Source organism: Furipterus horrens, unplaced genomic scaffold (assembly GCF_987537825.1).
Source record: "Furipterus horrens unplaced genomic scaffold, mFurHor1.1.pri manual_scaffold_3, whole genome shotgun sequence".
Classification (NCBI taxonomy): domain Eukaryota; kingdom Metazoa; phylum Chordata; class Mammalia; order Chiroptera; family Furipteridae; genus Furipterus; species Furipterus horrens.
Genome location: NW_028327173.1, coordinates 109,697,645 through 109,711,976, shown reverse-complemented (window position 1 = coordinate 109,711,976; position 14,332 = coordinate 109,697,645). Strand labels below are relative to the sequence as shown.

At 38.9% G+C, this 14,332-nt stretch overlaps 1 protein-coding gene across 1 annotated transcript in view; it reads left to right on the top strand.

Annotated features, from left to right (window-relative positions):
* LOC150015734 (uncharacterized) overlaps positions 1–14,332 on the top strand; it is a 52,018-nt gene that overhangs the window by 16,510 nt on the left and 21,176 nt on the right. Inside the window, exon 6 of the mRNA XM_090268310.1 lies at positions 6,416–6,482. Coding sequence (XP_090124436.1) covers positions 6,416–6,482 — 67 coding nt within the window. The remainder of the gene's footprint in view (positions 1–6,415; positions 6,483–14,332) is intronic.

Here is a 14,332-nt window from a genome sequence, read left to right as displayed (position 1 = left end):
ATGTCTAGGGTCTAATTTGTTCCCTGTGGTTTCTTGAAAGTTCCCATTGGTGTAGCCTATCACCTACTATTGGGTCAAGTGTTAAACTAAGCATTATAGTACCATTAGGAAATATGGGGGAATTATAGGGTTGTAGAGTATTAGAGCTTGAAGTGACCTCAGAGATTAGCTCTTTTATTTCACAGATGGAGAAATGGAAATGTAAGGTGACTTTTGCAAGGTTAGATATGTACAAATTATGTACAGTAGGAGTAAGCCACCAGAGCAATTCACTGAGTAAAGTTTTCATACATTGAAGCCATTCCCCTCTAAAGGTGCTCTCTGTTATCTCTCCCAGAGATTTCTTTACTAGTTCTGAACTTTGGCTTTACTGATTTCTTTCTCTAGCTTCCATTTGTTCTTTAGTACCATTGCCTTTATGTGCTCCTTGTAGTCCTTGAGTAAGGTGTTCTCCAGTGACATTTTAAATCTCTTTTTTTAGTTTTAAGCATAGTACCTAGTGCTACTGCTGGTTCCTAATGTTTTAAATCATCTCTTAGTCTACTCTCTTTTCCTGTGCCTCAAAGACACCAGTGTATCAGACCCTTATAAAGGTCTCCTTGCTCTTCCAACTCTCTGGGGCCTACTGCCCTGTTTTATATCCTTACCATTGTCAAGTAAAAGCAGTCTAATGCAGTCTCCTCTTCCTCTTTCTACCCTCCCATCCTTTTGTTTGTTTACGTGCTTTGGGTCATATTTTACTTTATTTTTTCCCATAAAGAAAATAGCTATTATTCAAGTTCTAGAACTGTGAGTGTTCTTGAATAAAAAGGAAAATGAGTCATAAGACAACTTTTCACATTTTCCCAAATTGCATATTTCTGAAGTTGATACTTCACATGAAAATCTGATCCCCAAAACACATGCCTAATGCTCTTTAGCCAACTGACTTTGTTATGGCAAGGGACCTCTGAGTCTTAATGATGTAAATCTATTCTGAGCAGTACTTTAGAGATTAGGCAAACCTGGCTGAGGACTGCTGGAGAAGAGAGAAGCACATCTGCCCCTCTGTATCCTCATGCTCATCTTGGGTGACTTGTTGCCCCTTGCTGCTCAGAAGCTCATAAAGTTTTCTCCCACATTGCAAAGCACTGCACAGTCTTCTAGTCCAAGGCAGTGGAACGATATGTGAAAATCTATGACAACCAGATGCCTCCAAGTTCAAGTAGCTCCAACAAACATTTCTGCTGAAAAGCTAGAAAGACTCTGCTCAGATGCTGTATGTGAAGTTACATTGCCACTAACGACTCCCAACCCCTCTATATGACTTTGCTGTTGAAGTTCTTGCTGTCTAACTCTTCTGCTTCCTGTATCCCCTGTTTATCCTTATGAGATTGTCTGCTGCTGTCACGATCACAGGCTAATGAACATAACCTTCTGCATTTTACTCTTATCAGCAAGGACTATATATAAAACTTTCTGCCAGGCCCCGGGATTCCACATGCCTTCCTTTTGATTGTTTGAAGGTTCCCACTTACAGATTTGTCTGTGACACCTGAAAAGCCTAGCCTTTTGTACAGATCCTGTCATCAGTAACATAATGTGGCCTGGAGAGAGAGGCCGTCATATATCTCTAGAAGTCTGTAGCAACTGAACTGATAGGTGAGCTTTGTCTTTTCCTAGTTTCAGATGTTTAATGGGAGAACTTAAAAAAAAAACTTTCCAGTCATGTTGGTGTTAATGTAAAAATCTTCAACTATTTAGGAACTGACTAGGATTCTGTAAATTCTGCACATCAGTACCTAATCTGACCATGGCTTCCTGGGTCAACTGATACCTTTGTCCACTTCATCCACCTCTGAATTCTTCAGAATTGTATTTGTTTTTATGTCATTTCAGGTCCTAGGGGTGGGGAGAGAATCTATGGCAAGGACAATTCTGGAGAATAAGACAGCAAAATGTCTAGTTGGTTTTGAGCTTAATTGACTGAGTGACTTGCCTGTTTTTCTTCCTGTTCACCCGGGCAATCAGAATCTGAAGTAAGAATCATAATGCCACTATGTGTCAAAGCTAAGGGAATGCTTGAAATCACAACAGATAGGGAGTGTTTTAGCGGATAGCTTAACAGTATGTGAGGCCCTGGTGGAGTTCTGTGGGAAGACACGTTGCACATTTAGGTTTCTGTGACGGAACCCCTTAAACGTGCCCAGAGTTTCTGGTTAATACAGAAGCAGATTACATTGATCCTCAAAGTAAGAGAAATTTGGGCTGGGACAATCTCCATCCCTTATATATAATTTCCAAAGTGTTAACAGTATAATTCTCAGAAAAATAGATATTAACTCCAGGCCAATTTTTAAACTAAATAATTAATGAGGAAACCAGTAGAATGACACAGAGAAGGAAAACTCTGACTCCAAAAAACCTCCGCTGCCTTGCGGCATACCTCTTCTGGGGAAAGGCTAAGGGAGTAAACCCCGACAGAAAATCCGGAGCCGGAGTCCCTAAGGCGGTTTGACGTTGTAGTCAACACCGGCAACTCCTGCGGCGCACCTGAAGCCAAGCTGTATCGACTCCGTCTTTCCCTTGGACCCTTCAGCTGCGAAGAGAGGGGGGGTCTGCTGCATGGGCAACAGCAGACCCTCCATATCACCCTGCCCAGGCTCTGTAGCTTCAGCTCCACTGGAGAGGACACTCCAGCGTCATCGCAAGATGTCAATTCAACACGGGAGGAGACAGATGCCGTGTCACTCCCGAGTCGGACTGCACAGCCATTCTCGGCGGTGCAGATGGACACTTAAGAAGCTACACCATCGTCTCTCGAGACGGACGGCTGCCGACGACGACGAGTAGAATGACAAAGCTGGTTCAAAGGAGGATAAGAGAAACTGATGAAAATGAAGAACACTGGAATAAGATTGTCAAGTTATTAAACAGATTCATTTCCTACAAAGCAGTAGAATCATTGCATCATCAGTTTTCTAGGAGTTAGTATGTAACTTTACAGAATTTGGGCTCTGATCTGGAGTAAAAAGTCAGATGATTCTGAGGTAGGCTTGTTGACAGTGGTCTGACATGACATTGAAAGGACAGTCAGTCATCCCTTTGCCTTCTTTTTAAGATATGGTTATCAACATTGAGTAGTGTCCTTTTCTCTATGTTCACATATCAGTTTTATAAAATTGTTTCTACATTGTACAGCTTTTCGCTTGCATATTTATATTTTATTATATGTTCCCATATCATTAAATATTTTTTGAAAATATAATTTTAAGAGCTTCATAATCTGTGAATATATATGTAATAATTTAATATTTCGTTTTTTGTTAGACACTTACACTGTGTATTTTTTTGTTCTGAAAATGCTGTTTTGAATATTTTTGTCCATTAATCTTTGTCTACATCTCTGATTATTTCCTTTAGAATAGGCTTTAGTATTTTCACCTAGGTAGGTGAGTTCACCCTTATAAAGCTCATATGAGGGGAAGGGGAGATTTGATAAGAAGAAGGTCTATATTTTAGGACACGACTTCTCCAAAGATGATCCATGGACCAGCAGCATTAGCATTGCCCAAGAACTTATTAGAAATGAACATTTTTGGATTCTGTCCTAGAAACTCTGGAGGTGGGGCTCAGCAGACTATATTTTATCAGGCTGTCCAGATGATTCTGATATACACAGAGGTTTGAGAACCACTGTTGCAGGGAATGTGAGCTTACGAGTATAAAATCATTGACTAAAAGGCTTCTCTAATAGCTCTGAGGTCAGATTGCTGTTAGAAAGCATCCCTCTCTCCTAGGCTATAGTTTATGGTACTGTAATTTTCTTCAACTGTTCTAGGTATTTCAAGACCAAAGCAGGCAGAGTAATAATTTTGTTGAAAGTTTTGTTTGTTTTCCCATTTGGTTTGACTGCTATTATTATGTTATTATTAATATTGGCTATTATTATTAGAGATTTAAGTGTTAGATAGAATAGTATTGAATGCCTTACTCTGGGTGAAGACTAATGGATTCCAAAGAGTCAGGAAGAATGTTAGTGGTTTGCATGAAGCAACTTAGGAGTGTTCAGGTCCTAGGTTGCTTTCTAGGAAAAGAGCAGGATCTGCCAGGAAGATGTGTGTGAGAGAAGACTGATGAGGAAATTGTGGTCATAGGGAGTCGGGTGTGTGTATGTGATGAGGGAGAGGGGAAGAACTACAATCACACTGTGATGGTACATAGTAGGTATATAATAAATATATTGATAAGTTAAGTTGTATTGAATTGGTTGTGGTGGTATATTTCTGGATTTGGCAATTATGGAAGATGGTCGAAGTCAAATGGAGATAGAAATTCATAAAGTTTAAGTTTGCTTTATGTTTACCTGGTGATCAGCATATGTGAATTTTCCAGGTTCCAGAAACATTTAAAAAGGTGCAAATGGTTCTTTGAGGTAGTAAACAATGGTAGCAGAAATAAATAGTGAAAGGAAGATTGTAAAGATGGATATTGTGAAGTTCATTTTTATCCTTTCTATGCCATTTCTCCTTCCTACGGAATAATGGTAGTAGGAGAAAGTAGGATATCTAGGAGAGAGAACAATAAAAGGGAAGTGGGGGTTTTGAAAAGTTTTTACTAGAAGAGCCCCGTTGGAGGCAGTGGGACAGGTAAGGTAGCCATACAAAATAGGAATGAGGGAGACAGTGGTTAGGTCCTAAGCACTAGGGGGTATTTTGGAGATAAAATTCTGTGCCTTTTAATTTATAGCAACATTTTAGTTTTTCAAAAGATGGCAAATCACAAATTTCAAATAAATATTCACAAACTGAGTAAGTCCAGTAGACAGCATTTAGGTGGTGTTCATTTTGTCTCTGTAGTAAATAATCCTGTTATGAATACCTTTGTACATAAAACTCATACATTTAGTTACATGTTCATTCATTCGTTAAACAAATATTTATTGTTTGCCCACTTGGTGCCTGTAGTGTCATGAGTCCTGGAGATAAAGTAGGAACTTATCAAAGTTTATGACCTCTTGAAGCTCACATTTTGGTTAGAAGAAGGAGAGCATTAAAAGGAAACACATGAATAATATATTTTTAGGCAAGGATAAGCACATTGAAGTCAATTAAAGCAGGCAAAGGAAAGAGTAATAGGGATGGGAAGGGAGAGCTATTTTTGATAGGGTCATCTGGAAAGGCCATTCTAAGAAGATATTTGAGGCAAGACCTGGATTCTGTGAAGGTGTGAACCATGTGACATCCCGGGGAAAGAACATTAAGGAAGAAGCAGTAACAAGGGTAAACACCCCAAGCAGAAGTGAATTTGTGAGGCTAGAGACAGCCAGAAAGCCCCTGAGGCTGAAGCAGAATGAACAGGTGAGCCTAAGTTATTGTTGCCAAACAGCAAGTGTGGGTCCTGCTGCCCAGCCACCCTCTAGGCAAAATTCCAGAGGCAAAGGTTTGGTAATAAAGGAAAGGAGTCTTTATTCAAAAGCAGTCACTTAAGCCTATCAAGTCACAGCTTTAATTACTTAAGCCTATCAATCAAGATTAAACTCTTAACACCTGGGTTCTCCTAGCTTTTCCCCTGTAAGTTTCTATAGGGCTAGTTTACAAACTAAAACAACATAAGACACAAAAGCTACACAATTCCAGAAGAATGGCAGGCTTCTGCCTCAGAGCCTGTACCCTCTTGAGCATCTGAAGCATAAACCTGCCACCCTCTGCCAGGCCAGCCCGATCCCAGGCAGTGCCCAGAGTTCCTTCCCATCCAAAATACCAACCTTTGGGAAATACAGGCAGCTGTAGCACTATCATCCAGGCATCCTCGAGGAAGAAGAGCCTGAGAGTCAGGGAGAACCTGGGAGCCTGAAAGCCAGAGCCAGAGCCAACTCAAGAGCCAGAAAAGCTCTTGAGCTAAACAGCCAGCTCTCTTTTTATTTCCATTGGCTCTGGAGGCATTCAGCTTCTCAGCCAATCCCATCCTAGCCTGCCTTCCATTGCCTCGGCAAACTCCTCCTTCTTCCCAGTGATCTTAATCAGATTTCTCTGTATCACTGTGGGAGGAGATAAGGCTGGAGGAAGTCGGCAGTCAGGTGGGTTAGGGCCTTGAGGACAGAGGTAAGAAGTTTGAATCATATTCTGAGGTAAAGGGAAGTGCTTTGAATAAGTGCCTTGCCTAAGATCTTAGAAGAAGAATTGCTCTTTTCTAAAGATAGGACTTTTAAGTGGGGGTACATTTCCTCTAGTAGGATTGATTATTAAATAATGGGAAATATGATTTTATTTAATATATGATTATATATAATCTATATATTTATATAGATATAGCTATTTCTATATGTATATTTAATTTATAGAGAATAAATTAAAATTAGTTATGCCTTAATATATTTTGATTTGTAATACATATGATACAACTACATTTCTACCCTGCTTATTCTGCTTTTCAGAATCAAGAAAATCTCAAATCTGGAGAATCTAAAAAATTTAGATGTCTTGGACCTCCATGGAAATCAGGTATTATAAAGACGTTTTATTTCTTTCTTCCTTGAAAAAAAGTCCGGGAAATTTGACATAGTAAAAGTTTTAAGAATTACCCTTATGTTGAAGTTTTAAAGAGTTACCTTACTATTTAACTGAAATATTAAGCCTATTTATATAAGATTTGGTAATTTTGCACTATAAATGATACATAAAGCATTCAAAATTTTATAGTTATGATAATTTTGTTTCTTATTAACTTATTTTTAAACTACACATTATCCAACCTCCACCCAAGAACTAGAACATTACTACTGATTTTCTTTTACTTAGGTGTTCCTCCTTTATTTTGAAATAACCACTATTATGGATTTCACATTTATCATTCTTTTGTTATTTTTAGTTGGTTTTATTACATGTATGTATGCCTAAATAATATAGCATTTAGTAGCATTGTCTTTTAATTTCAAAAAGATATCATCGTGTTGTAATCTAGTTTTTGCTTTTTAGATACAATATTATGTTACTGGAATTCATCTCTTTTTTATTAATTTATTTTTTAACAAGGTTACTTTATTTTATTTTTTATTTTTTATTTTATTTATCTGTTTTTAGAGAGAGGGGAAAGGAGAAAGAGAGGGAGAGAAACATCACTGTGTGGTTGCCTCTCACTCGCGCCCCCAACTGGGGACCTGACGTGCAACCTAGTCATGTGCCCTGACTGGGAATTGAACCAGCGACACTTGGCTCGCAGGCCAACGCTCAATCCACTGAGCCACAGCAGCCAGGGGTTTAAATAAAAATTTTAAATAATATTGTGATGGCAGTATAAATGAGACAATTAATCCTACTGATTGTAAAATTTAATTTTTAATATTCAGAAGAAAAGTGTTATGTGCATGACATTGTTTTTTAAGTATGTTACATTGAAAGATTGATAAAGTCCCCACAAGGACCCCTACTTACTTCTGTGCCGTGCAGAAACCCATCTCATTGTGCTGTGCTTGCGACAGATATTACAGTGGTGTGGCTTAAAATCATGTTGAGCTGTCACCACCTCATGGGTATAGTTTTTATTTAACCTCACCTTACTGTGAGCTTGAACTCCTCTGCTGTAGTTCACTGCTTATGTGCACACGCATACTCCATGATTCAGACCCTCTAAACAGTTAGTCACCAGTTTCATCCGGACTAAACATTGTCTCTGCTCCTAAACACTGCTCTAATAAGGATTATCCATCCTCACCCTCCACTAATAAATAGTATCCATCCTAACATTCCACTGGACATCCTAGTTCTTTGAGTCTTTTCCATTCAGACTCTTGACTACTCTCGGATGCTTCAGTATAAATAAAATTATAAATAAAATTATCAAGGGAACTTGGTACCATTTCTTTTCCTTGCCTTTTCTTTCAGAGGGCAGTCTTGCTGGGTTAAGACATTGTGAGCTAATGCTGTGGGCTCACAGTAAGTTTCTATTTGGCAGGTAGTACATGTACTTCTTGTCACCTTACTGGGACCAGGGACAGTGTTAGGCACTGAGAGATGCCCCAAATGATGGACTTCTTGATTATTTGATAAAATTGGATTCAAATATTTACTGTGTCCCCTTAGTTAATTTTCACAATTTAAATGACTTCATATTATCTACAAAAGAGGAAATTAGAAGTAGATTTTTATTTTTTAACTTAAACCAGCTTTATTTATTTTTATTTTTTAAATTAAGTTTATTGAAATGACATTGGATAATAAGATTATTTAGGTTTTAAGTCTACATTTCTATGAAATATCATTGGTATGTTGCATTGTGTGCCCGCCACCGAAAGTCAAATCACCTTCTGTCACCATATATTTGGCCCCCTTTATCCTTTAGTACCAAACCCCCATCTCCCTTCCCTCAGGTGACCACCATACTGTTGTCTGTGTCTATGAGTTTCAGCTTTATATCACACATGTGAGTGAAGTCATATGGTTCTTAGCTTTTTCTGACTTAACTAATTTTGCTTAGCATAATATTCTCACAGTCCATTCATGTTGTCATAAATGGCAGTATTTCATCTTTTCTTATGAGTAGTATTCCATAGTGTATATGTACCACACCCTCTCTATCCAATCATCCATCAAAGGACACTTTGGTTGTTCCCATGTCTTGGCCACCATGCATAATACTGCAATGAACATAGGGCTGCATATGTCTTTGCAAATAAATATTTTCAATTTTTCAGGTAGATAGATACCCAGAAGAAAGATTGCTGGGTCATATGGTAGTTCTATTCTTAATTCTTTGAGGAGTCTCCATACTGTTTTCCATAGTGGCTGTACCAGTTTACATTCCCACTAGCAGTGAATGAGGCCTCCTTTTTCTCCACAACACCTCCAACAACTGTAACTACTTGTCTTGTGGATAATAACCATTCTAATAGGTATGAGATGGTATCTCATTGTATTTTTGACTCACATTTCCCCACTAGTTAGAGAAGTTGAACATCTTTGCATAGATCTGTTGCTGGTTGTAGGTCTTCTTGGGAGAGGTGTCTATTCAGGTTCTCTGCCCATTTTTAAATTGGATTGTTTCTTTGTTTGGTGTTGAGATTTTTAAAAATATATTTTGGATATTAACCCCTTGTCAAAGCTGTTGTTTGCAAATATCTTCTCCCATTGGGTTGGTTACCTTTTTGTTTTGTTGACAATTTCTTTTGCTGTGCAGAAGCTTTTTAGTTTGGTATAGTCCCATTTGTTTATTTTTGCCTTTATTTCTTTTGCCTTTGGGGTCACATTCATGAAATATTTTCTAAGACCAAGGTCTATAAGTTTAGTACATATGTATTATACTATGTTTCGTTTACTTCTGATGGTCTTGGAAGATCTTTCTGGCCAGCTTTGTGCGTTCGTTTCATTTGCTTCACACGCTTTGCGTCTCGCATGGCCTGCTTTCGTGCATCCACATCAGCAGCATCTTCAATGTATGTGCCATCTATTTCACGGTCTTCCAACTCTTTCTCAGCATTTTCTGGTAGAACAATTTCAAAGTCATTCTTGGAGGCAGGAAGGCCCATCAACCCTATACGGAGGTGTTCACGAGACTCTCTTTCCATCTGCTTCACATAAGAGGGATCACGGTAGTCTGCCATTCCATCCTCAGGATCAGTGTTTAACTTGTCTTGAAGAGGAGTTCTGCCTGGGGTGGAGTTAACTGGTTTGGGAGTTGCCCCACTCCAGGGAGTCAGCACTTCAGATCCATGAGAAGGAGTCCCGAATGGGGTAGAAAGAACTGTGTTTGGAGTCTGTACAGCCTGCCACTGTGGAGTCACACCCGAGAAGTCACTCTCATGCAAGGGTGTGTTAAGTCCACCTTTTAATGGCGTATCCACAGTGGTCAGGGCCACGAGGTTCTGGCCTTCCTGGAGCATTCTGTCCTGGGAAGCTGGTGTTCGTGGTGTTCTAATAGCCATGCTCTTGTTGGTGACATTGTACTCAGACAGAAGAGTACTGGAAGCAGAATTGGTTATGCCCGACTCCTCAGCAGTCTGACGTGCAATTTCACTCGCTTTGCCTACCTTCACAACTTCTAAGAGCCTTAAATGTAGAACCGCCTTTAACAGATTTACAGAAAAGCGAAGAACTAATCAAAAAAGAAACGATCGCAGTGCTTCATTATGACCTTCTACATCACCCTTATGAACCATCTGGAAATAAAAAAGGAAAAACGGTAGGGTTTGCTACCAATAATTCAGAGCACGTTTCCTATCTGAAACACAGCCCTTACGAAAAGTTCTCTAAAGAAGAGATGAAAAAGGCCCAGGATGTTCTGGTACGTAAGATGGAAGTGGTAAAACAAGGTATGAGTCATGGAGAACTCTCAAGCGAAGCTTATAACCAGGTGTGGGAAGAATGCTATAGTCAAGTTTTGTATCTCCCTGGACAGAGCCGCTACACACGGGCCAACCTAGCAAGCAAAAAGGACAGAATCGAGTCACTGGAAAAGAGGCTCGAGATTAACAGAGGTCACATGATGACAGAAGCCAAGAGAGCTGCAAAGACGGGAAAGAAGATAGAAATTTTGCTCGGGGGTTACCAGTCCCATACTATGGGGCTCATGAAACAGGTGAATGACTTATGGGATCAAATTGAGCAGGCTTACTTAGAGGTACACACGTTTGAAGAACTCAGGAAACATGAAGATTCTGCTATTCTCTGGAGGCTGGAGTGTCTTAAAGAAGATGTTCAGCGACAACAGGAAAGAGAAAAGGGACTTCAGCAAAGATATGCTGATTTGCTGCTGCAGAAAGAAACTTTAAAGTCCAAAATGTGAAGCACAGTTTGTATTCTGTCACAGGATGAATTAGCTGCTGGTTTTCATACTCTGGAAGGCTGAAACTGATGTTTATCCTCAACGACAAATTCACCCGTGACCTGTGGGTTCTTTTGTTGTTTATTTTAAATGACATCGCTCTTACACAATCTATGTATAAAGTATTTAACTCCACAGGACATTTTAGAGTGTAAATTATGATGACAATCATTCTTTAAGCACTGTCATATTTGCAGATTCTTTTTGGTTTTGGCCTTTATTTTAAAAGCGTAATTTGAAAGTGCTGCCTGTGAGTATACTCTTGAATAAAAACGAAAGATAAAATTGAAAAAAAAAAACCAAAGCTTGTGGGCAACCTCTCCTCGTGGTTTAAGAAACTGTAGCCGCTGTCTGAGCATGACGAGCCACCGGCGTCCCGGCCGTGCTTGTCTCTACGTCTCAACATAAGGCTGTGTGTGGAACACGACTGACAGCCACTCAGAGGGTTGTCATGGGAATTGGATTAAAGAATGCGTATTGTACTCATGTTTTAGAACTTGCTTTGCTTTCTTTATCATTAATGGAACATAAATAGTCTCTAGCAAGGAGTGTATGAAACCTCGCCCTTAGTTCCAGTGTGGCGCCAAGATGTTTTATGGACCCTGACACAGACTGGTCACTGTGGCCCCTGTACTGGTATGCGTAATCTGTTCCTGTCAAATGCCTAATGGCTATTGACGATTTATGAGTTTTAGCCTTGTATCTCTCGTATGCATCCTCCTCAATAAAAGGCACAAGGGATGAAGGTTTAGGGGCTGGTCTGCACTAGAGAGGCAGTCACCTTCTTTCTCCTAGACATAACAAAGTGTCCTGGGTAAAAAGTTTCTTCCGCCATGGTCACGAAGCCTCTGCTGGACAGAGCAACTTCCAGCTGAGCCTAGGATGTGTGTGGCACCTCCGCCATAAAAGCTGCTGCTTCTTTTCTTTTTTTCTTTTTTTTGAAGATAGCACTATGTTTTTTTTTTTTTTACAATTGTATGTATGTATGTATGTATGTATGTATGTATTTATTTTACCCTGGCTGGTTTGGCTCCGTGGATTGAGCGTCGGCCTGCGAGCTAGGTGTCGCTGGTTCGATCTTCCAGTCAGGGCACATCAGAGAAGGAAAACTCTGACTCCAAAAAACCTCCGCTGCCTTGCGGCATACCTCTTCAGGGGAAAGGCTAAGGGAGTAAACCCCGACAGAAAATCCGGAGCCGGAGTCCCTAAGGCGGTTTGACGTTGTAGTCAACACCGGCAACTCCTGCGGCGCACCTGAAGCCAAGCTGTATTGACTCCGTCTTTCCCTTGGATCCTTCAGCTGCGAAGAGAGGGGGGGTCTGCTGCATGGGCAACAGCAGACCCTCCATATCACCCTGCCCAGGCTCTGTAGCTTCAGCTTCACTGGAGAGGACACTCCAGCGTCATCGCAAGATGTCGATTCAACATGGGAGGAGACAGATACTGTGTCACTCCCGAGTCGGACTACACAGCCATTCTCGGCGGTGCAGATAGACTCTTAAGAAGCTACACCATCGTCTCTCGAGACGGACGGCTGCCGATGATGATGACGATGATTATACTATGTTCTTTATTGTTTCAGATCTTTTATTTAGTTCTTTTATTTATTTTGAATTAATTTTTGTACAAGGGGACAAGTTGTAGTCTAGTTTCATCCTTTTGCATGTAGCTTTCCAATTTTCCCAGCACCATTTAATGAAGAGGCTTTCTTTTCTCCATTGTATGCTTTTGGCTCCTTTGTTAAAAACTATTTGCCCATATATATGTGGGTTTATTTCTGGGCTCTCAGTTGTTTTTTTTTTGGCTGTGTGTTTTTCTGCCAATACCATGCTGTTTTGATTATCACTGTCCTGTAGTGTAATTTGAAGTCAGGTAGTGTGATACCCCTGGCTTTGTTCTTTTTTTTCAGGATTGCTCTTACTATTCGGGGTCTTTTGTGATTCCATATAAATCTCATAATTTTTTTCTATTTCTTTAAAAAATGTCATTGAGATTTTGATGGGGTTTGCATTAAATCTGTATATTGCTTTGGATAATATGGATATTTTAACTGTATTAGTCCTTTCAATTCATGAACATGGAATATGTTTCCATTTCATTGTGTCTTTTTCAATCTCTTTTAATAATGCTCTGTAGTTTTCAGTGTATAGGTATTTCACATCCTTTGGTAAGTCTATTCCTAGGTATTTTATTCTTTTTTGTTACAATTGCAAAAGGAATCATTAAAAATATCTCTTTTTCTGAAGTTTCATTGTTAGTGTATAGGAATGCAGTGTATTTTTGTACATTGATTTTGTGTCCTACAACTTTACCATATTTGTTTATTGTTTCTAATAGTTTTTTGGTATAGTCTTTATGGTTTTCTATATAAAGAATCAAGTCATCTGCAAAAAGTGACATTTGTACTTGCTCATTCTCTATTTGGATGCCTTTTATTTCTTTCTCTTGCCCGATTGCTCTGGCTAAGACTTCCAGAACTATGATGAGTAAAAGTGGTGAGAGTGGATAGATTTGACTGTTCCTAATTTTAGAGGAAAAGCTTTTCAGTATTTCACCATGGAATATGATACTGGCTGAGGTTTAGTTATATATGACCTTTATTGTGTTGAGATACTTTCCTTCTGTACCTATTTTATTGAGTGTTTTAATCATAAATGAATGTATCTTATCAAATGCTTTTTCTGCATTTATTGATAAGATTATATGATTTTTATTCTTTGTTTTATTAATGTGTGTATTTCATTGATTGATTTGCGTATGTCAAATCATCCTTGTGCCACTGGAATGAACCCCACTTGATTGTGCTGTATTATTTTTTAATGTATTTGATTTGCTAGCATTTTGTTTAGGATTTTTGCATCTGTATTCATCAAAGATAAATGGTCTGTAGTTTTCTTCTTTAGCATTATCTTTGCCAGGTCTTGGTATCAGGGTTATGTTGGCCATATAAAAAAGTGTTATGATGTATCGCCTCTTCTTCAAATTTTTGGAAAAGTTTGAGAAGGATAGGTATCAAACATTCTTTGAATGTTTGGTAATATTCACTAGTAAAGCCATCTGGTCCTGGACTTTTATTTTGGGGGGAGATTTTTGGTGGTTGTTTCAAATTCCTCATTGTTTATCAGGTTATTTAGATTTTCCATTTCTTCATGCTTCAGTCTAGGAAGGTTATATATATTTAGGGACTCCTTCATTTATTCTAGGTTATTGAATTTGGTGGCATATAGTCTTTCATAGTATTTTAATATGATCCTTTGTATATCTGTGGTGTCTGTGGTAACTTCTCTTACATTTCTGATTTTGTTTATATGAGTCTTTTCTCATTTTTCCTTAGTCAGTCTAGCCATGGGTTTGTCAATTTTATTAATCTTTTCAAAGAACAAGCTCTTTGTTGTATTACTTTTTTGTATAGTCTTTTTGTTCTCTATTTCATTCAGCTCTGCTCTAAATTTTATTATTTCTTTTTTCTGCTGACTTTGGGTTGCTTTTGTTCTTCTTTTTCTAGTTCTTTAAGATGTAATGGTAGGTTCTTTAG